General features: G+C 49.0%; 1 protein-coding gene across 1 annotated transcript in view; it reads right to left on the bottom strand.

Annotated features, from left to right (window-relative positions):
- Window positions 1-14,908: 14,908 nt before the first annotated feature.
- The window catches only part of LOC112239245 (cullin-3-like), a 32,803-nt gene continuing 20,609 nt past the window's right edge, over window positions 14,909-27,102 (bottom strand). The window contains exons 11-16 of the mRNA XM_042329020.1: window positions 19,948-20,072; window positions 19,757-19,853; window positions 18,847-18,981; window positions 18,480-18,666; window positions 17,955-18,100; window positions 14,909-15,505 (exon numbers count right to left, since the gene is read on the bottom strand). Of these exons, the coding sequence (XP_042184954.1) occupies window positions 15,374-15,505; window positions 17,955-18,100; window positions 18,480-18,666; window positions 18,847-18,981; window positions 19,757-19,853; window positions 19,948-20,072 (822 nt within the window). The 3' untranslated portion in view covers window positions 14,909-15,373. The remainder of the gene's footprint in view (window positions 15,506-17,954; window positions 18,101-18,479; window positions 18,667-18,846; window positions 18,982-19,756; window positions 19,854-19,947; window positions 20,073-27,102) is intronic.

The following is a 27,102-nucleotide window of genomic DNA, read 5'->3' as shown; positions in this document are numbered from 1 at the left end:
AACCCTCCCCTGCCTCTCTACGCTGCTCTCTTAGGCTACACAAATTAAACCCTCCCCTGCCTCTCTATGCTGCTCTCTTAGGCTACACAAATTAAACCCTCCCCTGCCTCTCTACGCTGCTGTCTTAGGCTACACAAATTAAACCCTCCCCTCCCTCTCTATGCTGCTGTCTTAGGCTACACAAATTAAACCCTCCCCTGCCTCTCTATGCTGCTGTCTTAGGCTACACAAATTAAACCCTCCCCTGCCTCTCTATGCTGCTGTCTTATTAAACCCTCCCCCTGCCTCTCTACGCTGCTGTCATAGGCTACACAAATTAAACCCTCCCCCTGCCTCTCTACGCTGCTGTCATAGGCTACACAAATTAAACCCTCCCCTGCCTCTCTATGCTGCTGTCTTAGGCTACACAAATTAAACCCTCCCCCTGCCTCTCTATGCTGCTGTCTTAGGCTACACAAATTAAACCCTCCCCTCCCTCTCTATGCTGCTGTCTTAGGCTACACAAATTAAACCCTCCCCTCCTCTCTATGCTGCTCTCTTAGGCTACACAAATTAAACCCTCCCTCTGCCTCTCTACGCTGCTGTCTTAGGCTACACAAATTAAACCCTCCCCCTGCCTCTCTACGCTGCTGTTTTAGGCTACACAAATTAAACCCTCCCCTGCCTCTCTACGCTGCTCTCTTAGGCTACACAAATTAAACCCTCCCCCTGCCTCTCTACGCTGCTCTCTTAGGCTACACAAATTAAACCCTCCCCTGCCTCTCTATGCTGCTGTCTTAGGCTACACAAATTAAACCCTCCCCTGCCTCTCTACGCTGCTGTCATAGGCTACACAAATTAAACCCTCCCCCCCTCTCTATGCTGCTCTCTTAGGCTACACAAATTAAACCCTCCCCTGCCTCTCTATGCTGCTCTCTTAGGCTACACAAATTAAACCCTCCCCTGCCTCTCTATGCTGCTGTCTTAGGCTACACAAATTAAACCCTCCCCCTGCCTCTCTATGCTGCTGTCTCATAGGCTACACAAATTAAACCCTCCCCCTGCCTCTCTATGCTGCTGTCATAGGCTACACAAATTAAACCCTCCCCTGCCTCTCTATGCTGCTGTCTTAGGCTACACAAATTAAACCCTCCCCCTGCCTCTCTATGCTGCTGTCATAGGCTACACAAGTTAAACCCTCCCCTGCCTCTCTATGCTGCTCTCTTAGGCTACACAAATTAAACCCTCCCCTCCCTCTCTACGCTGCTCTCTTAGGCTACACAAATTAAACCCTCCCCTGCCTCTCTATGCTGCTGTCTTAGGCTACACAAATTAAACCCTCCCCCTGCCTCTCTACGCTGCTCTCTTAGGCTACACAAATTAAACCCTCCCCTGCCTCTCTACGCTGCTCTCTTAGGCTACACAAATTAAACCCTCCCCCTGCCTCTCTATGCTGCTCTCTTAGGCTACACAAATTAAACCCTCCCCTCCCTCTCTACGCTGCTGTCTTAGGCTACACAAATTAAACCCTCCCCCTCCCTCTCTATGCTGCTGTCTTAGGCTACACAAATTAAACCCTCCCCCTGCCTCTCTATGCTGCTGTCTTAGGCTACACAAATTAAACCCTCCCCCTGCCTCTCTACGCTGCTGTCATAGGCTACACAAATTAAACCCTCCCCCTGCCTCTCTACGCTGCTGTCATAGGCTACACAAATTAAACCCTCCCCTGCCTCTCTATGCTGCTGTCTTAGGCTACACAAATTAAACCCTCCCCTGCCTCTCTATGCTGCTGTCTTAGGCTACACAAATTAAACCCTCCCCTCCCTCTCTATGCTGCTGTCTTAGGCTACACAAATTAAACCCTCCCCCTCCCTCTCTATGCTGCTCTCTTAGGCTACACAAATTAAACCCTCCCTCTGCCTCTCTACGCTGCTGTCTTAGGCTACACAAATTAAACCCTCCCCTGCCTCTCTACGCTGCTGTCTTAGGCTACACAAATTAAACCCTCCCCCTGCCTCTCTACGCTGCTCTCTTAGGCTACACAAATTAAACCCTCCCCTGCCTCTCTACGCTGCTCTCTTAGGCTACACAAATTAAACCCTCCCCTGCCTCTCTACGCTGCTGTCATAGGCTACACAAATTAAACCCTCCCCTGCCTCTCTACGCTGCTGTCATAGGCTACACAAATTAAACCCTCCCCCTGCCTCTCTACGCTGCTGTCATAGGCTACACAAGTTAAACCCTCCCCCTGCCTCTCTACGCTGCTGTCATAGGCTACACAAATTAAACCCTCCCCCTGCCTCTCTACGCTGCTGTCATAGGCTACACAAATTAAACCCTCCCCTGCCTCTCTACGCTGCTGTCATAGGCTACACAAATTAAACCCTCCCCCTACCTCTCTATGCTGCTGTCATAGGCTACACAAGTTAAACCCTCCCCCTGCCTCTCTATGCTGCTGTCATAGGCTACACAAGTTAAACCCTCCCCCTGCCTCTCTATGCTGCTGTCATAGGCTACACAAGTTAAACCCTCCCCTGCCTCTCTATGCTGCTGTCATAGGCTACACAAATTAAACCCTCCCCCTGCCTCTCTACGCTGCTGTTATAGGCTACACAAATTAAACCCTCCCCTCCTACCTCTCTATGCTGCTGTCATAGGCTACACAAATTAAACCCTCCCCCTGCCTCTCTATGCTGCTGTCTTAGGCTACACAAATTAAACCCTCCCCTCCTCTCTACGCTGCTCTCTTAGGCTACACAAATTAAACCCTCCCCTGCCTCTCTATGCTGCTGTCTTAGGCTACACAAATTAAACCCTCCCCTGCCTCTCTACGCTGCTCTCTTAGGCTACACAAATTAAACCCTCCCCTGCCTCTCTACGCTGCTCTCTTAGGCTACACAAATTAAACCCTCCCCTGCCTCTCTATGCTGCTCTCTTAGGCTACACAAATTAAACCCTCCCCCTCCTCTCTACGCTGCTGTCTTAGGCTACACAAATTAAACCCTCCCCCTGCCTCTCTATGCTGCTGTCTTAGGCTACACAAATTAAACCCTCCCCCTGCCTCTCTATGCTGCTGTCATAGGCTACACAAATTAAACCCTCCCCCTGCCTCTCTATGCTGCTGTCTTAGGCTACACAAATTAAACCCTCCCCCTCCCTCTCTACGCTGCTCTCTTAGGCTACACAAATTAAACCCTCCCCCTGCCTCTCTATGCTGCTGTCTTAGGCTACACAAATTAAACCCTCCCCCTGCCTCTCTACGCTGCTCTCTTAGGCTACACAAATTAAACCCTCCCCTGCCTCTCTACGCTGCTGTCTTAGGCTACACAAATTAAACCCTCCCCTGCCTCTCTATGCTGCTGTCTTAGGCTACACAAATTAAACCCTCCCCTCCCTCTCTACGCTGCTGTCTTAGGCTACACAAATTAAACCCTCCCCTGCCTCTCTATGCTGCTGTCTTAGGCTACACAAATTAAACCCTCCCCTGCCTCTCTACGCTGCTGTCTTAGGCTACACAAATTAAACCCTCCCCCTGCCTCTCTACGCTGCTGTCATAGGCTACACAAATTAAACCCTCCCCTGCCTCTCTACGCTGCTGTCTTAGGCTACACAAATTAAACCCTCCCCCTGCCTCTCTATGCTGCTGTCTTAGGCTACACAAATTAAACCCTCCCCTGCCTCTCTATGCTGCTGTCTTAGGCTACACAAATTAAACCCTCCCCTCCCTCTCTATGCTGCTGTCTTAGGCTACACAAATTAAACCCTCCCCTCTGCCTCTCTACGCTGCTGTCTTAGGCTACACAAATTAAACCCTCCCCCTGCCTCTCTACGCTGCTGTCTTAGGCTACACAAATTAAACCCTCCCCTGCCTCTCTACGCTGCTGTCTTAGGCTACACAAATTAAACCCCCCCCTCTCTACGCTGCCTCTACTACAAATTAAACCCTCCCCCTGCCTCTAGCTGCTAGGCTACACAAATTAAACCCTCCCCTGCCTCTCTACGCTGCTGTCATAGGCTACACAAATTAAACCCTCCCCTGCCTCTCTACGCTGCTGTCATAGGCTACACAAATTAAACCCTCCCCCTGCCTCTCTACGCTGCTGTCATAGGCTACACAAATTAAACCCTCCCCTGCCTCTCTACGCTGCTGTCATAGGCTACACAAATTAAACCCTCCCCCTACCTCTCTATGCTGCTGTCATAGGCTACACAAGTTAAACCCTCCCCTGCCTCTCTATGCTGCTGTCATAGGCTACACAAGTTAAACCCTCCCCTGCCTCTCTATGCTGCTGTCATAGGCTACACAAGTTAAACCCTCCCCCTGCCTCTCTATGCTGCTGTCATAGGCTACACAAATTAAACCCTCCCTCTGCCTCTCTACGCTGCTGTTATAAGCTACACAAATTAAACCCTCCCCTACCTCTCTATGCTGCTGTCATAGGCTACACAAGTTAAACCCTCCCCTGCCTCTCTATGCTGCTGTCTTAGGCTACACAAATTAAACCCTCCCCTCCCTCTCTACGCTGCTCTCTTAGGCTACACAAATTAAACCCTCCCCTGCCTCTCTATGCTGCTGTCTTAGGCTACACAAATTAAACCCTCCCCCTGCCTCTCTACGCTGCTCTCTTAGGCTACACAAATTAAACCCTCCCCTGCCTCTCTACGCTGCTCTCTTAGGCTACACAAATTAAACCCTCCCCTGCCTCTCTATGCTGCTCTCTTAGGCTACACAAATTAAACCCTCCCCCTCCCTCTCTACGCTGCTGTCTTAGGCTACACAAGTTAAACCCTCCCCCTCCCTCTCTATGCTGCTGTCTTAGGCTACACAAATTAAACCCTCCCCCTGCCTCTCTACGCTGCTGTCTTAGGCTACACAAATTAAACCCTCCCCCTGCCTCTCTACGCTGCTGTCATAGGCTACACAAATTAAACCCTCCCCCTGCCTCTCTACGCTGCTGTCATAGGCTACACAAATTAAACCCTCCCCTGCCTCTCTATGCTGCTGTCTTAGGCTACACAAATTAAACCCTCCCCTGCCTCTCTATGCTGCTGTCTTAGGCTACACAAATTAAACCCTCCCCTCCCTCTCTATGCTGCTGTCTTAGGCTACACAAATTAAACCCTCCCCTCCCTCTCTATGCTGCTCTCTTAGGCTACACAAATTAAACCCTCCCTCTGCCTCTCTACGCTGCTGTCTTAGGCTACACAAATTAAACCCTCCCCCTGCCTCTCTACGCTGCTGTCTTAGGCTACACAAATTAAACCCTCCCCCTGCCTCTCTACGCTGCTCTCTTAGGCTACACAAATTAAACCCTCCCCCTGCCTCTCTACGCTGCTCTCTTAGGCTACACAAATTAAACCCTCCCCTGCCTCTCTATGCTGCTCTCTTAGGCTACACAAATTAAACCCTCCCCTGCCTCTCTACGCTGCTGTCATAGGCTACACAAATTAAACCCTCCCCTCCCCCTCTCTATGCTGCTCTCTTAGGCTACACAAATTAAACCCTCCCCTGCCTCTCTATGCTGCTCTCTTAGGCTACACAAATTAAACCCTCCCCCTGCCTCTCTATGCTGCTCTCTTAGGCTACACAAATTAAACCCTCCCCTGCCTCTCTATGCTGCTCTCATAGGCTACACAAATTAAACCCTCCCCTGCCTCTCTATGCTGCTCTCATAGGCTACACAAGTTAAACCCTCCCCTGCCTCTCTATGCTGCTGTCTTAGGCTACACAAGTTAAACCCTCCCCTGCCTCTCTATGCTGCTGTCATAGGCTACACAAGTTAAACCCTCCCCCTGCCTCTCTATGCTGCTCTCTTAGGCTACACAAATTAAACCCTCCCCTCCCTCTCTACGCTGCTCTCTTAGGCTACACAAATTAAACCCTCCCCTGCCTCTCTATGCTGCTGTCTTAGGCTACACAAATTAAACCCTCCCCCTGCCTCTCTACGCTGCTCTCTTAGGCTACACAAATTAAACCCTCCCCTGCCTCTCTACGCTGCTCTCTTAGGCTACACAAATTAAACCCTCCCCCTGCCTCTCTATGCTGCTCTCTTAGGCTACACAAATTAAACCCTCCCCTCCCTCTCTACGCTGCTGTCTTAGGCTACACAAGTTAAACCCTCCCCCTCCCTCTCTATGCTGCTGTCTTAGGCTACACAAATTAAACCCTCCCCCTGCCTCTCTATGCTGCTGTCTTAGGCTACACAAATTAAACCCTCCCCTGCCTCTCTACGCTGCTGTCATAGGCTACACAAATTAAACCCTCCCCTGCCTCTCTACGCTGCTGTCATAGGCTACACAAATTAAACCCTCCCCTGCCTCTCTATGCTGCTGTCTTAGGCTACACAAATTAAACCCTCCCCTGCCTCTCTATGCTGCTGTCTTAGGCTACACAAATTAAACCCTCCCCTCCCTCTCTATGCTGCTGTCTTAGGCTACACAAATTAAACCCTCCCCTCCCTCTCTATGCTGCTCTCTTAGGCTACACAAATTAAACCCTCCCTCTGCCTCTCTACGCTGCTGTCTTAGGCTACACAAATTAAACCCTCCCCTGCCTCTCTACGCTGCTGTCTTAGGCTACACAAATTAAACCCTCCCCTGCCTCTCTACGCTGCTCTCTTAGGCTACACAAATTAAACCCTCCCCCTGCCTCTCTACGCTGCTCTCTTAGGCTACACAAATTAAACCCTCCCCCTGCCTCTCTACGCTGCTGTCATAGGCTACACAAATTAAACCCTCCCCCTCCCTCTCTATGCTGCTCTCTTAGGCTACACAAATTAAACCCTCCCCTGCCTCTCTATGCTGCTCTCATAGGCTACACAAATTAAACCCTCCCCCTGCCTCTCTATGCTGCTCTCATAGGCTACACAAGTTAAACCCTCCCCTGCCTCTCTATGCTGCTGTCTTAGGCTACACAAATTAAACCCTCCCCTGCCTCTCTACGCTGCTGTCTTAGGCTACACAAATTAAACCCTCCCCCTCCCTCTCTATGCTGCTCTCATAGGCTACACAAATTAAACCCTCCCCTGCCTCTCTATGCTGCTCTCATAGGCTACACAAGTTAAACCCTCCCCTGCCTCTCTATGCTGCTGTCTTAGGCTACACAAATTAAACCCTCCCCCTGCCTCTCTACGCTGCTGTCTTAGGCTACACAAATTAAACCCTCCCCTGCCTCTCTATGCTGCTCTCATAGGCTACACAAGTTAAACCCTCCCCCTGCCTCTCTACGCTGCTGTCTTAGGCTACACAAATTAAACCCTCCCCTGCCTCTCTATGCTGCTGTCTTAGGCTACACAAATTAAACCCTCCCCCTGCCTCTCTACGCTGCTGTCTTAGGCTACACAAATTAAACCCTCCCCTGCCTCTCTATGCTGCTCTCTTAGGCTACACAAATTAAACCCTCCCCTGCCTCTCTATGCTGCTGTCTTAGGCTACACAAATTAAACCCTCCCCCTGCCTCTCTACGCTGCTGTCTTAGGCTACACAAATTAAACCCTCCCTCTGCCTCTCTACGCTGCTGTCATAGGCTACACAAATTAAACCCTCCCTCTGCCTCTCTACGCTGCTGTCATAGGCTACACAAATTAAACCCTCCCTCTGCCTCTCTACGCTGCTCTCATAGGCTACACAAATTAAACCCTCCCCTGCCTCTCTATGCTGCTCTCATAGGCTACACAAGTTAAACCCTCCCCTGCCTCTCTATGCTGCTGTCTTAGGCTACACAAATTAAACCCTCCCCCTGCCTCTCTACGCTGCTGTCTTAGGCTACACAAATTAAACCCTCCCCTGCCTCTCTATGCTGCTCTCATAGGCTACACAAGTTAAACCCTCCCCCTGCCTCTCTACGCTGCTGTCTTAGGCTACACAAATTAAACCCTCCCCCTGCCTCTCTATGCTGCTCTCATAGGCTACACAAGTTAAACCCTCCCCTGCCTCTCTATGCTGCTGTCTTAGGCTACACAAATTAAACCCTCCCCTGCCTCTCTACGCTGCTGTCTTAGGCTACACAAATTAAACCCTCCCCTGCCTCTCTATGCTGCTGTCTTAGGCTACACAAATTAAACCCTCCCCTGCCTCTCTACGCTGCTGTCTTAGGCTACACAAATTAAACCCTCCCCTGCCTCTCTATGCTGCTCTCTTAGGCTACACAAATTAAACCCTCCCCCTGCCTCTCTATGCTGCTCTCTTAGGCTACACAAATTAAACCCTCCCTCTGCCTCTCTACGCTGCTGTCATAGGCTACACAAATTAAACCCTCCCTCTGCCTCTCTACGCTGCTGTCATAGGCTACACAAATTAAACCCTCCCCCTCTCTCTCTATGCTGCTGTCTTAGGCTACACATGTATCTGGTTAAAAAAAGGCACTACATTACCAAAACGTTGCTTAATAGGTTTACTCATTGAATTGTTGGGTGTGACTTTCTTTGTATAGGCGACAGAACTATCAGGATTCTGTTTTACCAACATCCCATCTGTTTGTCCAGGTGGTACAGTCCATATGGTACGCAGGAACAAGGAGAGAGCTGAGAGAGAGAGAGATTGCTTGTGTGTGTTTGTGAACTCAGCTTCCGCATAAAGATCAACATCTGACCATACTGGTTTATTGTATTACTTTAAATTACTTTTCAATCAGGAAGTTTACGGTCACCATCTGGATATATCTGAGACACAAGGTCTGGGATCCTTTCAGATGCAATATATACTAACCTGTAATACCCCACCATCAACGTGTTGCTAGGCTCCACACAGTCTGTATACTAACCTGTAATACCCCACCATCAACGTGTTGGTAGGCTCCACACAGTCTGTATACTAACCTGCAATACCCCACCATCAACATGTTGCTAGGCTCCACACAGTCTGTATACTAACCTGTAATACCCCACCATCAACGTGTTGGTAGGCTCCACACAGTCTGTATACTAACCTGTAATAACCCACCATCAACGTGTTGCTAGGCTCCACACAGTCTGTATACTAACCTGCAATACCCCACCATCAACATGTTGGTAGGCTCCACACTAGAGGTCGACCGATTAATCGGAATGGCCGATTAATTAGGGCCGATTTCAAGTTTTCATAATCTACCGTGTCCTGCGTTGCATATAATCTGACTGAGTGGTGGTAGGCAGAAGCAGGCGTGTAAACATTCATTCAAACATGACCGAATACAAACAGTGCAGCTATTCCCTCCGCAAGGCTATCAAACAAGCTAAGCGCCAGTACAGAGACAAAGTAGAATCTCAATTCAACGGCTCAGACACAAGAGGCATGTGGCAGGGTCTACAGTCAATCACGGACTACAAGAAGAAAACCAGCCCAGTCATGGACCAGGATGTCTTGCTCCCAGGCAGACTAAATAACTTTTTTGCCGGCTTTGAGGACAATACAGTGCCACTGACACGGCCTGCAACGAAAACATGCAGACTCTCCTTCACTGCAGCCGAGGTGAGTAAGACATTTAAACGTGTTAACCCTCGCAAGGCTGCAGGCCCAGACGGCATCCCCAGCCGCGCCCTAGAGCATGCGCAGACCAGCTGGCCGGTGTGTTTACGGACATATTCAATCAATCCCTATACCAGTCTGCTGTTCTCACATGCTTCAAGAGGGCCACCATTGTTCCTGTTCCCAAGAAAGCTAAGGTAACTGAGCTAAACGACTACCGCCCCGTAGCACTCACTTCCGTCATCATGAAGTGCTTTGAGAGACTAGTCAAGGACCATATCACCTCCACCCTACCTGACACCCTAGACCCACTCCAATTTGCTTACCGCCCAAATAGGTCCACAGACGATGCAATCTCAACCACACTGCACACTGCCCTAACCCATCTGGACAAGAGGAATACCTATGTGAGAATGCTGTTCATCGACTACAGCTCGGCATTCAACACCATAGTACCCTCCAAGCTCGTCATCAAGCTCGAGACCCTGGGTCTCGACCCCGCCCTGTGCAACTGGGTAGTGGACTTCCTGACGGGCCGCCCCCAGGTGGTGAGGGTAGGCAACAACATCTCCACCCCGCTGATCCTCAACACTGGGGCCCCACAAGGGTGCGTTCTGAGCCCTCTCCTGTACTCCCTGTTCACCCACGACTGCGTGGCCACGCACGCCTCCAACTCAATCATCAAGTTTGCGGACGACACAACAGTGGTAGGCTTGATTACCAACAACGACGAGACGGCCTACAGGGAGGAGGTGAGGGCCCTCGGAGTGTGGTGTCAGGAAAATAACCTCACACTCAACGTCAAAAAAACTAAGGAGATGATTGTGGACTTCAGGAAACAGCAGAGGGAAGACCCCCTCATCCACATCGATGGAACAGTAGTGGAGAGGGTAGCAAGTTTTAAGTTCCTCGGCATACACATCACAGACAAACTGAATTGGTCCACTCACACAGACAGCATCGTGAAGAAGGCGCAGCAGCGCCTCTTCAACCTCAGGAGGCTGAAGAAATTCGGCTTGTCACCAAAAGCACTCACAAACTTCTACAGATGCACAATCGAGAGCATCCTGGCGGGCTGCATCACCGCCTGGTACGGCAACTCCTCCGCCCACAACCGTAAGGCTCTCCAGAGGGTAGTGAGGTCTGCACAACGCCTCACCGGGGGCAAACTACCTGCCCTCCAGGACACCTACACCACCCGATGTCACAGGAAGGCCATAAAGATCATCAAGGACAACAACCACCCGAGCCACTGCCTGTTCACCCCGCTATCATCCAGAAGGCGAGGTCAGTACAGGTGCATCAAAGCTGGGACCGAGAGACTGAAAAACAGCTTCTATCTCAAGGCCATCAGACTGTTAAACAGCCACCACTAACATTGAGTGGCTGCTGCCAACACACTGACACTGACACTGACTCAACTCCAGCCACTTTAATAATGGGAATTGATGGGAAATGATGTAAAATATATCACTAGCCACTTTAAACAATGCTACCTAATATGTTACATACCCTACATTATTCATCTCATATGCATACGTATATACTGTACTCTATATCATCTACTGCATCCTTATGTAATACATGTATCACTAGCCACTTTAACTATGCCACTTTGTTTACATACTCATCTCATATGTATATACTGTACTCGATACCATCTACTGTATCTTGCCTATGCTGCTCTGTACCATCACTCATTCATATATCTTTATGTACATATTCTTTATCCCCTTACACTGTGTATAAGACAGTAGTTTTTAAATTGTTAGTTAGATTACTTGTTGGTTATTACTGCATTGTCGGAACTAGAAGCACAAGCATTTCGCTACACTCGCATTAACATCTGCTAACCATGTGTATGTGACAAATAAAATTTGATTTGATTTGAAACAGCACTTTCAGACGTTTTGCCAGCAGCTCTTCGTTGTGCGTCAAGCATTGCACTGTTTATGACTTCAAGCCTATCTGTTTATGACTTCAAGCCTATCTGTTTATGACTTCAAGCCTATCAACTCCTGAGATGAGGCTGGTGTAACCGAAGTGAAATGGCTAGCTAGTTAGCGCGTGCTAATAGCGTTTCAAACGTCACTCGCTCTGAGCCTTCTAGTAGTTGTTCCCCTTGCTCTGCATGGGTAACGCTGCTTCGAGGGTGGCTGTTGTCGTTGTGTTGCTGGTTCGAGCCCAGGGAGGAGCGAGGAGAGGGACGGAAACTATACTGTTACACTGGCAATACTAAAGTGCCTATAAGAACATCCAATAGTCAAAGGTTAATGAAATACAAATGGTATAGAGAGAAATAGTCCTATAATTCCTATAATAACTACAACCTAAAACTTCTTACCTGGGAGTATTGAAGACTCATGTTAAAAGGAACCACCAACTTTCATATGTTCTCATGTTCTGAGCAAGGAACTGAAACGTTAGCTTTCTTACATAGCACATATTGCACTTTTACTTTCTTCTCCAACACTTTGCTTTGCATTATTTAAACCAAATTAAACATTTCATTATTTATTGAGGCTAAATTGATTTTATTAATGTATTATATTAGGTTAAAATAAGTGTTCATTCAGTATTGTTGTAATTGTCATTATTACAAATAAATATATACTTTTTTTAAATCAGCCGATTAATCTGTATCGACTTTTTTGGTCCTCCAATAATCGGTATCGGCGTTGAAAACTCATAATCGGTCAACCTCTAATATATACTTTATTTTTTTCTATTGTGTTATTGACTGTACGCTTGTTTATTCCATGGGTAACTCTGTGTTGTTGTTTCCTTCACACTGCTTTGCTTTATCTTGGCCAGGTCGCAGTTGTAAATGAGAACATGTTCTCAACTGGCCTACCTGGTTAAAAATAAAGGTGAAATAAAAAAAAAAGTAATAAAAAATTCCACTGCAGAAGAGTTAGGACCCAAGGGTGGTGGACACTTGCACAGTAGACATAACAAACCAATGGTCTGGATATTCCTTGGGGCTATGCCATGGTAGTTTCTGCAATAAAAAAATATCTGTCAACATCAACTCTTTTGTCCATTCTGGCATGTCCATGTACTGACTACACCGTTCTCATCCTCTTCCCCCCAGATTAGTTACATCAGGGGGCATGCTGGTCCAGAAGCTCTGACTTGATGACCTCCAGTCTGCTAAAGGTCACTTTGATGGACCCATGGTCTAGGTAGAAGTAGAGAACAAGGTTCACATGGTGGGGATACCGTGCTTGGAGGTGCTTGGCTACAGTAGTTATGTACAACACACTATAAGATTGTATTCATCGCATACGAATGTCAAAAGTTGCTTAAGACTGTTATTGTGTGACCCAGCCGCACCATATCAACATAAGCTTGTATTTTCCAGTCTCAAGCTGTGACCCCAATGGAACCAAACACACTCAACCATTTGATAAACTCTTTCTTACCTAAAGAACCAATTCTAATACTAGCTGAAATGATTCAGCTCTAAGGCTAAACAAAAATATAAAGGCAATATGCAACAATTTTAAAGATTTTACTGAGTTACAGTTCATATAAGGAAATCAGTCAATTGAAAAATTAATTTGGCTCTAATCTTTGGATTTCACATGACTGGGAATACAGATATGCATCTGTTGGTCACAGATACCTTTAAAAAAGGAAGGAGCGTGGATCAGAAAACCAGTCAGTATCTGGTGTGACCACCATTTGCCTCGTGCAGCACAACACATCTCCTTCACATCGAGTTGATCAGGCTGTTGCCTGTGGAATGTTGTCCCACTCCTCAATGGCTGTGCAATGTTGCTGGATATTGGCAGGAACTGAACACTACGTCGGTCCGGAACATCCCAAACATGCTCAACATGTCTGAGTATGCAGGCCATGGAAGAACTAGAACATTTTTAGCTTCTAGGAAGTGTGTACAGATCCTTGTGACATGGAGGCGTGCATTATCATGCTGAAACATGACATGATGACGGCTGATGAATGGCACGACAATGGGCCTCAAGATCTGGTAACGGTATCTCCGCATTAAAATTGCCTTGATAAAATGCAATTGTGTTCGTTGTCTGTAGCTTATGCCTGCTCATACCATAACCCCACCGCCACCGTGTTCACAACGTTGACATCATCATATCACTTGCCCACAAGGCGCCATAAACACTGTCTGCCATCTGCCTGGTACAGTTGAAACTGGGATTCATCCGTGAAGAGCACACTTCTCCAGCATGCCAGTGGCCATCGAAGGTGAGCGTTTGCCCACTGAAGTCGGTTACGACACCAAACTGCAGTCAGGTCAATACCCTGGTGATGACGAGCACGTAGGTGAGCTGCCCTGGGACAGCTTCTGACAGTTTGTACAGAAATTCTTCAGTTGTGCAAACCCAGTCTCATCAGCCGTCCAGGTGGCTGGTCTCAGATAATCCCACAGGTGAAGAAGCCAGATGTGGAGGCCCTGGGCTGGCGTGGTTACACCTGGTCTGCCGTATGTTAGGCCGGTTGGACTTACTGTCAAATTCTCTAAAACAACATTGGAAGTGGCTTATGGGAGGGAAACATTCGCTGGTTGACATCCCTGCAGTCATTATGCGAATTGTATGCTCCCTCAAAACATCTGTAGCATTGTATTGTGACAAAACTGCACATTTTAGAGTGGGATTTTGTTCCCAGCACAAGGTGCACCTATGTAATGACCATGCTGTTTAATCAGCTTCTTGATATGCCACACCTGTCACGTAGATGGATTATCTTGGCAAAGGAAAAATGCTCACTAACAGGCATGTGAACATTTGTTCACAATTTTAGAGAAATAAGCTTTTCGTGCATATGAAACATTTCTGGAATCTTTTATTTCAGCTCATGAAACCATCACTTCACATGTTCCGTTTGCATTTTTGTTCCGTGTAGAATCCCAACTTCCACTAAAGTTAAATGTTCACTTCAGTCATTGATGAAAATGGAATTCTCCCCTTTGTACTTTTCACTGTGTTAAGGAAATGCAAAGCTTCAGTATGTGACCAACAGCCATGAGGTGGTAGATCGCTCATCCTGACACAGTCACGGTCGCTCATTTGTCTCTAAACTAGAATCCCAGCTGAGGGACGGGCCTGAAAAAAAATGTAGCCACTCATTCAGACAGAGCTTATGGATGCAAGGACTGACCATCCAGGATATCAACATTTTTAACCATGTTTTTGTTTACAAAACGGGACACAACAGCTGAACTGAGCTCATGAGGAATTTGAAACGTGTTCTTTAAGATTGAAATAGGTAAAAATACGTTTAAAAAAAATAGTTGTAGCAACTAAGGATTCTAGCTTTAAGTATGTCTAACCTGCCCTCATTGTCTTTCATTGGTAATAAAGAACTTGGCTTTAAACACAGATTGAGTATATCCCTGTCTGAAACTCAGGACACACACACACTTGAATTCAACGATTTTATAGCTAGTGTTAGCCTGAAGGATCAGCATTAAATAATTGTTGGTTAAGAAATAAAGCCTCAATATTCAATATTTTTTATTTTATTTTTGTTAGCAATCCACATTTGCTGTTTTGTTTTTAATAATTCATTCTCATTTTTATACAGTATTGAAAACCAAAAAAACAAACCAAAAAAAAAAAAAGTGGTGCCTTCACATCTTTCCCAAGGGATTCTTTTAAGGTCGATCTCTACAAGGGTAAAACGGTGAAAAGCTGGAATCCATCCATGTTGAAATTCTCACAGGGAGCAAGAGTAATAGTAGTTGGCCTGATAAAAAAAAATCTACAACACTTCATGGATTTTTTTTTTTTTGTATTATTTTTTTTGCCATTTAACTTCTGGTTTTTGTCATTTTTGTAAAGGGAGGAGTCAGCTTCCCAGAATTTATCTTTTAAAAAGGAACTTCCCAGTCCATGCGCACAACACTCCCCCTCCAAAAAAACCTCCCCTCAATCCATTTCTCCTCTCCCACAATGCTCCTCTCCTCTTATGCAACGTAGGTGTAGACTTTGCGATCCTCAGGCGTCCGTGCCAAATATTCTCTCTCTATGAGTCCTTCAATGCGCTTCTTAATGACCACGGGGCTGGGGAGGAACCGGGCCCTCAGCTGCTGGGTGACCTGGGGAGAAAGGCAATACAATAACACTATTAGACACTACACTATCGTTTCTCTGGTTCAAGAGACTGTGCTAAAAATGTCCTTGAAATATCATGTTAATGTCCTGTACTGAAATTTTATGTCCCGAAATATCCAGTGTATTTTCATTAAAAACCATAACATGATAGGTAAAAGAATAGCACAGATGATTGCCGGCACTCATGTTGCAAAAGTTACCTCAAAGCACTCACTGAAATATTGTAGGGATAAACATTTCCATGTAAAAATAAACATTGAAAACAAAATCTTATATTCAACCAAATTGACTCAGAAATGATCTAGGGATGCAGATTATAATAATAAAAACTACCTTCCAAACCTGGCTGCACACCAACCCTACACATGCTGTGACGAGGGACTGAATGGACAACAGATGGAAATCTAACAGCTTTGCTCAGAGACAATTTATGCTTTTGATCTGAAAATGTGGTCGGTGTTTCCATATGGAGGGCGTTGCGGAGCCTCCGGAAGCATGCAGAGGCCAAATTGAGCTCCATACCGCATCGCCGTGCACCTTGCACATTTCGTAACAACGCAGAGGGCTCCGTAAAACTACGCATTGACATGATTGGTTGATGGAAGGTGAGGGCGGTCCTGTATAAACACAAACTCACTTCCTTGACAACAGCTCTGCACTGCTCTGAGAAGTACGAATGCCCTGACTTCTGCAGTGGCCCGATCACCCTTACTGCTGCACGGCCAATGCAGACAACAGATTGGCTACACAGCGCCTTTTAGTCTGAAATATTGAACAATGTGTGTTGTCCCTGTGAAATAAACCAAGTCCAGGGCAGTACAGCTAGTGGAGATCAAGGCAGAGTTCTCTCCAGACCCCATGGGCCGGTTTCCCTAAACAGATTCAATGGAAATTCTCCCATTGAGCTAGTTATTCTTTAGTCTAGGGCAAAGGTCCGTCCTCCACCCTTTCTCCTCTGCCCACAGTAACCCCAGAAACTGATAAGTGGTATAGTAGATGAATGTCAATGGGTTAGTAGGAGAACGGAAGAGGCTCCTCCCCTCCTCTACAGCCACCTTTCATCGAGAAGAGTCATGTGAATACTACGAGTCTTTATTGGAAGAGGTTTGGAATCTGCCTCACCCCCTTTGAATCAGTGTTTGTTTTGTCTGTATGCTTTTCTCCTTCAGACGTGTTAAAACAATATGCCTCAAGGTTACCTAGAAAATGTCTTGCACAACCAACTTGTTTTTGTCACTTCACAAATGTATTTTGGGATCCACCCCTGTAAACGTCATTTAACTGATGACGCACGAGAGAAGGAGCTTCTCATTTCATAAAAGCGCTTTTTCTCTCTACTTTCCCTCTTCTTCTTCAAAAGGAGGGGAGAGGAAGTCTCCATTTGATTTGCTCAACTGCTGAAAGGCCATCTCCATGGTAACACTACCACTTACCGTTAGAATCTCTATGGATGCTCTATAGGCCTAAGCTTACTCTGTGTCCAGGAAACAACTCACCTCCTACCGGGACGTCGAGGCCTCCCCTACCTACCGGGACGTCGAGGCCTCCCCTACCTACCGGGACGTCGAGGCCTCCCCTACCTACCGGGACGTCGAGGCCTCCCCTACCTACCGGGACGTCGAGGCCTCCCCTACCTACCGGGACGTCGAGGCCTCCCCTACCTACCGGGACGTCGAGGCCTCCCCTACCTACCGGGACGTCGAGGCCTCCCCTACCTACCGGGACGTCGAGGCCTCCCCTACCTACCGGGACGTCGAGGCCTCCCCTACCTACCGGGACGTCGAGGCCTCCCCTACCTACCGGGACGTCGAGGCCTCCCCTACCTACCGGGACGTCGAGGCCTCCCCTACCTACCGGGACGTCGAGGCCTCCCCTACCTACCGGGACGTCAAGGCCTCCTCTACCGGGACGTCAAGGCCTCCTCTACCGGGACGTCAAGGCCTCCTCTACCGGGACGTCAAGGCCTCCTCTACCGGGACGTCAAGGCCTCCTCTACCGGGACGTCAAGGCCTCCTCTACCGGGACGTCAAGGCCTCCTCTACCGGGACGTCAAGGCCTCCTCTACCGGGACGTCAAGGCCTCCTCTACCGGGACGTCAAGGCCTCCTCTACCGGGACGTCAAGGCCTCCTCTACCGGGACGTCAAGGCCTCCTCTACCGGGACGTCAAGGCCTCCTCTACCGGGACGTCAAGGCCTCCTCTACCGGGACGTTAAGGCCTCCTCTACCGGGACGTTAAGGCCTCCTCTACCAGGACGTTAAGGCCTCCTCTACCAGGACGTTAAGGCCTCCTCTACCAGGACGTTAAGGCCTCCTCTACTAGGACGTTAAGGCCTCCTCTACCAGGACGTTAAGGCCTCCTCTACCAGGACGTTAAGGCCTCCTCTACCAGGACGTTAAGGCCTCCTCTACCAGGACGTTAAGGCCGCACCCACCTCTGCTACCAGGACGTTGTGCTGCATCCTCTTTCTGGATTTCATGATGCGGACGATGGCCGCCTCGATCTCATGCTTCCTGTCGTCATCCACCTTCTGCCGCGTCTCCTTCCTCTCTGGGTCCGACTCGCCCTGCTTAGCAGCGACTGGAGGGAGAGAGACCGCAACCTTAGCACAGCGGAGGGAGGGCTGGCAACCTCAGCGGAGGGGGCTGGGGGGGCCGCAACCTCAGCACAAGGCCACGTTCAGTAGCCGAACGTTGCAGATAGAAATACCACAAATAGAGCCAATTATTTTGCAAAACACGACATGTCAGAGAAGCATGTTTGTTCTAAATAGCATATCTCTATTTGCGCATCCAGCTGAACACATCTCAGGTCATCAGGGCAAAGTCAAAGGTTAACATGCCCAGATGTTAAATGAGCAATAGTTGGAAGATGACCCCCTAAGCCTGTAGCTCCCCAGACCAGAAGACCACTGTGACATGGGTCCTTTTATCATTTAGAATAACAGAGACACACTCACCCGTCTGTATTTTGACTCTGTGCAGCTTGGAGGTAAACTGATCGTTGACTGTAAACACGTGGCCGTTCTCGATCTCCTTGGACTTGGGCTCCTTGGTGAGAACGCGCTGGGTGGGCTTCCCGCAGGCCAGCGACTGCAGCGCTCGCACCAGCTCCCTCTCCGGGATGTCTGTCTCCTGCTGGATCTCCTACAGTGGGGACGGAGTGGAAGAGAGGGTAAAGGAGGAGCAGAGGGAGTGAAGGAGGAAGTGGAGCGGAAAATGGGAGGAGGAGGAGGAAAGAAGATTTGTTTTCTTTCAGCTTGCCATATTTATCTGTGAATTCTAACACTTTGATGCGATGGAGACTGACCTGTATCTGGCTCTTACCTCAAACGTGGACTTTTCTCTGTTGTTGAAGAGTATGAGGATGGTCATCTGGAAGGTGGAGACCTGCAGTATGTGCTTCCTGGTGTTAGAGCCCGTCACCTGGGCTCCTCCCACTCCCACCTCCGAACCATCCTCCTGGAGAGACGGAGAGAGACTGTGACTGACCCAAACTTTGACTATGTACAGACTCAGTGAGCATAGCCTTGCTATTGAGAAAGGCCGCCGTAGGCAGACCTGGCTCTCAAGTGAAGACAGGCTATATGCACACTGCCCATAAAATGAGGTGGAAACTGAACTGCACTTCCTAACCTCCTGCCCAATGTATGACCATATTAGACACACATATTTCCCTCAGATTACACAGACCCACAAAGAATTCGAAAACAAACCCAATTTTGATAAACTCCCATATCTACTGGGTGAAATTCCACAGTGTGCATCACAGCAGAAAGATTTGTGACCTGTTGCCACAAGAAAAGAAATGAAGAACAAACACCATTGTAAATACAACCTGTATATATGTTGATTTATTTTCCCTTTTGTACTTTAACCATTTGCACATCATTACAACACTGTACATACACATAATATGACATTTGAAATGTCTTTATTCTTTTGGAACTTCTGTGAGTGTAATGTTTACTGTACATTTTAGTTTTTCACTTTTGTTAATGATCTATTTCACTTAATTTGGCAATGTTAACATATGTTTCCCATGCCAATAAAGCCCCTTGAATTGAGACAGAGTGACCAGAGGTACAGGTAGAAAGAGATGGAGAAGGGTTAAGAGAAGGGAGAGTGGAGAGAGAAATGTAAAACAGTATTGACATTAACATACAACAGGAAAGCTACAGTTCACATCATTCTGAGTAACCCCCCCCATGCCTTATTGTCGACAGGAAACCTTTACCTTCTTGATGGGGCCGTGGAAGGTTGCGTTGAGGTCGGCTGAGCCCATGTGGTGCTGGAGGGTCAACTGTCTGCCACTGTGTTTGGCCAAGTAGAACCTAACAGAAGAATATATATTAAATTGACTACACTGTGGAAGACACATGTAATAGATAACAGATCCATCGATGAGGCTCAGAGCATGGCTGGTACCTTCTGAAGACCTCGAAGGCGTGTCTCGGGGAGGGGGGGATGGTGCATTTGGGCGTGGCCGACTGTGTGGGCCAATAGCCAGTGGTGAGTACTCTTACTGTGAGGTCGACGCCCCCTAGAGACAGCTGGGAGAAACGGCAGTCACAACATGAAAAGGAGAACCAAGACACACAGGAGTCCAGGGTTTAGAACACAGAAACAAGACAGGTTAGGGCAATGCCAGTTTTTCATTTGATGGAAATAGGTGGTGACAATGTGGACTGTTAGGGGGGGTGGCGACAATGTAGACTGTTAGGGGGGGGCAATGTGGACAATGTGGACTGTTAGGGGGTGGCGACAATGTGGACTGTTGGGTGGGGGGTGGCGACAATGTAGACTGTTAGGGGGTGGCGACAATGTGGACTGTTAGGGGGTGGCTGTTACAAATGTAGACTGTTAGGGGGTGGCGACAATGTGGGCTGTTAGGGGGTGGCGACAATGTGGACTGTTGGGGGTTAGGGTGGCGACAATGTGGACTGTTAGGGGGTGGTGGCGACAATGTGGACTGTTAGGGGGTGGCGACAATGTGGACTGTTAGGGGGTGGCGACAATGTGGACTGTTGGGGGTGTGGCGACAATGTGGACTGTTAGGGGTGGCGACAATGTGGACTGTTAGGGGGGGGCACAATGTGGACTGTTAGGGGGTGGCGACAATGTGGACTGTTAGGGGTGTGTGTGTGTGTTGACAATGTGGACTGTTAGGGGTGTGTGTGTGTGTTGACAATGTGGACTGTTAGGGGTGTGTGTGTTAGTGGCGACAATGTGGACTGTTAGGTGTGACAATGTGGACTGTTAGGGATGTGTGTGTGTGTTGACAATGTGGACTGTTAGGGGTGTGTGTGTGTTGACAATGTGGACTGTTAGGGGTGTGTGTGTGACAATGTGGACTGTTAGGGGTGTGTGTGTGTTGACAATGTGGACTGTTAGGGGTGTGTGTGTGTGTGTGTGTGTGTGTGTGTGTGTGTGTGTGTGTGTGTGTTGACAATGTGGACTGTTAGGGGTGTGTGGACTGTTAGGGTGCGTGTGTTGACAATGTGGACTGTTAGGTGTGTGTGTGGAGACAACGTGGACTGTTAGGTGTGTGTGTGTGTGTGGAGACAATGTGGACTGTTAGGTGTGTGTGTGTGTGTGTGTGTGGTGGAGACAACGTGGACTGTTAGGGGTGTGTGTGTGTGGAGACAACGTGGACTGTTAGGGGTGTGTGTGTGTGTGTGTGTGTGAGACAACGTGGACTGTTAGGGGTGTGTGTGTGTGTGTGTGTGTGGAGACAACGTGGACTGTTAGGGGTGTGTGTGTGGAGACAACGTGGACTGTTAGGGGTGTGTGTGTGGAGACAACGTGGACTGTTAGGGGTGTGTGTGTGTGTTGACAATGTGGACTGTTAGGGGTGTGTGTGGAGACAATGTGGACTGTTAGGGGTGTGTGTGTGAGACAATGTGGACTGTTAGGGTGTGTGTGTGGAGACAATGTGGACTGTTAGGGGTGTGTGTGGAGACAATGTGGACTGTTAGGGGTGTGTGTGTGAGACAATGTGGACTGTTAGGGGTGTGTGTGTGTGAGACAACAATGGACTGTTAGGGTGTGTGTGTGTGAGACAACGTGGACTGTTAGGGGTGTGTGGAGTGTGGAAAACGTGGACTGTTAGGGTGTGTGTGTGTGTGTGTGACAACGTGGACTGTTAGGGGTGTGTGTGTGTGTTAGTGTTGTGGAGACAACGTGGACTGTTAGGGTGGGTGTGTGTGTGTGGAGACAACGTGGACTGTTAGGGTGTGTGTGTGTGTGTGTGTGTGTGGAGACAACTGTGGACTGTTAGGGTGTGTGTGTGTGTGTGTGGAGACAACGTGGACTGTTAGGGGTGTGTGTGTGTGTGTGGAGACAACGTGGACTGTTAGGGTGTGTGTGTGTGTGTGTGTGGAGACAACGTGGACTGTTAGGGTGTGTGTGTGTGTGTGAGACAACGTGGACTGTTAGGGGTGTGTGTGTGTGTGTGAGACAACGTGGACTGTTAGGGTGTGTGTGTGTGTGTGTGGACAACGTGGACTGTTAGGGTGTGTGTGGAGACAACGTGGACTGTTAGGGGTGTGTGTGTGGAGACAACGCGGACTGTTAGGGTGTGTGTGTGTGGAGACAACGTGACTGTTAGGGGTGTGTGTGTGTGTGGAGACAACGTGGACTGTTAGGTGGTGTGTGTGTGTGTGTGGAGACAATGTGGACTGTTAGGGGTGTGTGTGTTAGTGTGTGTGTGTGTGGAGACAATGTGGACTGTTAGGGTGTGTGTGTGTGTGTGTGTGTGTGTGGAGACAATGTGGACTGTTAGGGGTGTGTGTGTGTGTGTGTGTGTGTGGAGAGACAACGTGGACTGTTAGGGTGTGTGTGTGGAGACAACGTGGACTGTTAGGGGTGTGTGTGTGTGTGGAGACAACGTGGACTGTTAGGGTGTGTGTGTGGAGACAACGTGGACTGTTAGGGGTGTGTGTGTGTGTGTGTGTGTGGAGACAACGTGGACTGTTAGGGTGTGTGTGTGTGTGTGTGTGTGTGACAATGGACTGTTAGGGTTGTGTGTGTGTGTGGAGACAACGTGGACTGTTAGGGCTGTGTGGAGACAACGTGGACTGTTAGGGGTGTGTGTGTGTGTGTGGAGACAACGTGGACTGTTAGGGGTGTGTGTGTGTGTGTGGAGACAACGTGGACTGGTAGGGGTGTGTGTGTGTGTGTGTGTGTGGAGACAATGTGGACTGTTAGGGGTGTGTGTGTGTGTGTGTGTGTGGAGACAACGTGGACTATTAGGGGTGTGTGTGTGTGTGGAGACAACGTGGACTGTTAGCGGTGTGGTGTGTGTGTGTGTGGAGACAACGTGGACTGTTAGCGGTGTGTGTGTGTGTGTGTGAGACAACGTGGACTGTTAGCGGTGTGTGTGTGTGTGTGGGGAGACAACGTGTACTGTTAGGGGTGTGTGTGTGTGTGTAGACAACGTGGACTGTTAGGGTGTGTGTGTGTGTGTGTGTGGAGACAACGTGGACTGTTAGGGTGTGTGTGTGTGTGTGTGGAGACAACGTGGACTGTTAGCGGTGTGTGTGTGTGTGGAGACAACGTGGACTGTTAGCGGTGTGTGTGTGTGTGGAGACAACGTGGACTGTTAGGGGTGTGTGTGTGTGTGTAGACAACGTGGACTGTTAGGGGTGTGTGTGTGTGTGTGTGTGTGTTAGTGGAGACAACGTGGACTGTTAGGGTGTGTGTGTGTGTGTGTGTGGACAACGTGGACTGTTAGGGGTGTGTGTGTGTGTGTGTGTGTGTGTGAGACAACGTGGACTGTTAGGGGTGTGTGTGTGTGTGGAGACAACGTGGACTGTTAGGGGTGTGTGTGTGTGTGTGTGTGGTGTGGAGACAACGTGGACTGTTAGGGGTGTGTGTGTGTGTGTGTGGAGACAATGTGGACTGTTAGGGGTGTGTGTGTGTGTGTGAGACAATGTGGACTGTTAGGGGTGTGTGTGTGTGTGTGTGTGTGGAGACAACGTGGACTATTAGGTGTGTGTGTGTGTGTGGAGACAACGTGGACTGTTAGGTGTGTGTGTGTGTGTGTGTGTGTGTGTGTGTGTGTGTGTGTTGTGTGTGTGTGTGTGGAGACAACGTGGACTGTTAGGGGTGTGTGTGTGTGTGAGACAACGTGGACTGTTAGGGTGTGTGTGTGTGTGTGTGTGTGGAGACAACGTGGACTGTTAGGGGTGTGTGTGTGTGTGTGTGGAGACAACGTGGACTGTTAGGGGTGTGTGTGTGTGTGTGGGTGTGTGTGTGTGTGAACAACGTGGACTGTTAGGGGTGTGTGTGTGTGTGTGTGGAGACAACGTGGACTGTTAGGGTGTGTGTGTGTGTGGAGACAACGTGGACTGTTAGGGTGTGTGTGTGTGTGTGTGTGTGAGACAACGTGGACTGTTAGGGGTGTGTGTGTGTGAGACAACGTGGACTGTTAGGGGTGTGTGTGTGTGTGAGACAACGTGGACTGTTAGGGGTGTGTGTGTGTGTGTGTGTGAGACAACGTGGACTGTTAGGGGTGTGTGTGTGTGTGTGTGTGAGACAACGTGGACTGTTAGGGGTGTGTGTGTGTGTGTGGAGACAACGTGGACTGTTAGGGGTGTGTGTGTGTGTGTGTGTGTGGAGACAACGTGGACTGTTAGGGGTGTGTGTGTGGACACAACGTGGACTGTTAGGGGTGTGTGTGGAGACAACGTGGACTGTTAGGGTGTGTGTGTGTGTGGAGACAACGTGGACTGTTAGGGGTGTGTGTGTGTGTGTGTGTGAGACAACGTGGACTGTTAGGGTGTGTGTGTGTGTGTGTGGAGACAACGTGGACTGTTAGGGTAGGTGAACAACGTGACTGTGTGTGTGTGTGTGTGGAGACAACGTGGACTGTTAGGGTGTGTGTGTGTGTGTGTGTGTGTGTGTGTGGAGACAACGTGGACTGTTAGGGTGTGTGTGTGTGGAGACAACGTGGACTGTTAGGGGTGTGTGTGTGTGTGTGTGGAGACAACGTGGACTGTTAGGGTGTGTGTGTGTGTGGAGACAACGTGGACTGTTAGGGGTGTGTGTGTGTGTGTTAGTGGAGACAACGTGGACTGTTAGGGGTGTGTGTGTGTGTGTGTGGAGACAACGTGGACTGTTAGGGTGTGTGTGTGTGTGTGTGTGGAGACAACGTGGACTGTTAGCGGTGTGTGTGTGTGTGTGTGGTGTGGAGACAACGTGGACTGTTAGGGGTGTGTGTGTGGAGACAACGTGGACTGTTAGGGGTGTGTGTGTGTGTGTGTGTGTGTGTGTGAGACAACGTGGACTGTTAGGTGTGTGTGTGTGTGTGTGTGGAGACAACGTGGACTGTTAGGGTGTGGTGTGTGTGTGTGTGTGGAGACAACGTGGACTGTTAGGGTGACAACGTGGACTGTTAGGTGTGTGTGTGTGTGTGTGTGAGACAACGTGGACTGTTAGGTGTGTGTGTGTGTGTGTGTGTGTGTGGAGACAACGTGGACTGTTAGGGTGTGTGTGTGTGTGTGTGTGTTAGAGACAACGTGGACTGTTAGCGGTGTGTGTGTGTGTGTGGAGACAACGTGGACTGTTAGGGGTGTGTGTGTTAGTGTGTGTGTGTGTGTGTGTGGAGACAACGTGGACTGTTAGGGGTGTGTGTGTGTGTGTGTGTGTGTGTGTGTGGAGACAACGTGGACTGTTAGGGGTGTGTGTGTGTGGAGACAACGTGGACTGTTAGGGGTGTGTGTGTGTGTGTGTGTGTGTGAGACAACGTGGACTGTTAGGGGTGTGTGTGTGTGTTAGGTGTGTGTGGAACAACGTGGACTGTTAGGGTGTGTGTGTGTGTGTGTGTGTGTGTGTGTGAGACAACGTGGACTGTTAGGGTGTGTGTGTGTGTGTGTGTGAGACAATGTGGACTGTTAGGGGTGTGTGTGTGTGTGTGTGTGGAGACAACGTGGACTGTTAGGTGTGTGTGTGTGTGTGTGTGTGTGTGTGTGTGTGTGTGAGACAACGTGGACTGTTAGGGGTGTGTGTGTGTGTGTGTGTGGAGACAACGTGGACTGTTAGGTGTGTGTGTGTGTGTGTGTGTGAGACAACGTGGACTGTTAGGGTGTGTGTGTGTGTGTGTGTGTGTGTGTGTGTGTGTGTGAGACAACTGTTAGGTGTGTGTTAGGGTGTGTGTGTGTGTGTGTGTGGAGACAACGTGGACTGTTAGGTGTGTGTGTGTGTGTGTGTGTGTGTGTGTGTGTAGACAACGTGGACTGTTAGGTGTGTGTGTGTGTGTGTGTGTGTGTGTGTGTGTGTGTGTGTGTGTGTGTGTGAGACAACGTGGACTGTTAGTGTGTGTGTGTGTGTGTGTGTGGAGACAACGTGGACTGTTAGGGTGTGTGTGTGTGTGTGTGTGGAGACAACGTGGACTGTTAGGGTGTGTGTGTGTGTGTGTGAGACAACGTGGACTGTTAGGGTGTGTGTGTGTGTGTGTGTGTGAGACAACGTGGACTGTTAGGGGTGTGTGTGTGTGTGTGTGTGTGGAGACAACGTGGACTGTTAGGGTGTGTGTGTGTGTGTGTGTGGAGACAACGTGGACTGTTAGGGGTGTGTGTGTGTGTGTGAGACAACGTGTACTGTTAGGGGTGTGTGTGTGTGTGTGTGGAGACAACGTGGACTGTTAGGGGTGTGTGTGTGTGTGTGGGAGACAACGTGGACTGTTAGGGGTGTGTGTGTGAGACAACGTGGACTGTTAGGGGTGTGTGTGTGTGTGTGGAGACAACGTGGACTGTTAGGGGTGTGTGTGTGTGTGTGGAGACAACGTGGACTGTTAGGGGTGTGTGTGTGTGTGTGTGAGACAACGTGGACTGTTAGGGTGTGTGTGTGTGGGTGTGTGTGTGTGTGACAACGTGGACTGTTAGGGGTGTGTGTGTGGAGACAACGTGGACTGTTAGGGTGTGTGTGTGTGTGGAGACAACGTGGACTGTTAGGGGTGTGTGTGTGAGACAACGTGGACTGTTAGGGTGTGTGTGTGTGTGTGGAGACAACGTGGACTGTTAGGGTGGTGTGTGTGTGTGGAGACAACGTGGACTGTTAGGGGTGTGTGTGTGTGTGTGTGGAGACAACGTGGACTGTTAGGGGTGTGTGTGTGTGTGTGTGGAGACAACGTGGACTGTTAGGGATGTGTGTGTGTGTGTGAGACAACGTGGACTGTTAGGGGTGTGTGTGTGTGTGTGAGACAACGTGGACTGTTAGGGGTGTGTGTGTGTGTGTGTGTGTGAGACAACGTGGACTGTTAGGGGTGTGTGTGTGTGTGTGACAACGTGGACTGTTAGGGTGTGTGTGTGTGTGTGTGGAGACAACGTGGACTGTTAGGGGTGTGTGTGTGTGTGTGTGTGTGTGTGTGTGTGACAACGTGGACTGTTAGGGGTGTGTGTGTGTGTGTGTGTGTGGACAACGTGGACTGTTAGGGTGTGTGTGTGTGTGTTAGTGTGTGGAGACAACGTGGACTGTTAGGGGTGTGTGTGTGTGTGGAGACAACGTGGACTGTTAGGGTGTGTGTGTGTGTGGAGACAACGTGGACTGTTAGGGTGTGTGTGTGTGTGGAGACAACGTGGA

This window comes from Oncorhynchus tshawytscha, linkage group LG10 (assembly GCF_018296145.1).
Source record: "Oncorhynchus tshawytscha isolate Ot180627B linkage group LG10, Otsh_v2.0, whole genome shotgun sequence".
Classification (NCBI taxonomy): Eukaryota; Metazoa; Chordata; class Actinopteri; order Salmoniformes; family Salmonidae; genus Oncorhynchus; species Oncorhynchus tshawytscha.
This window is presented reverse-complemented; position numbering and strand designations above follow the sequence as displayed.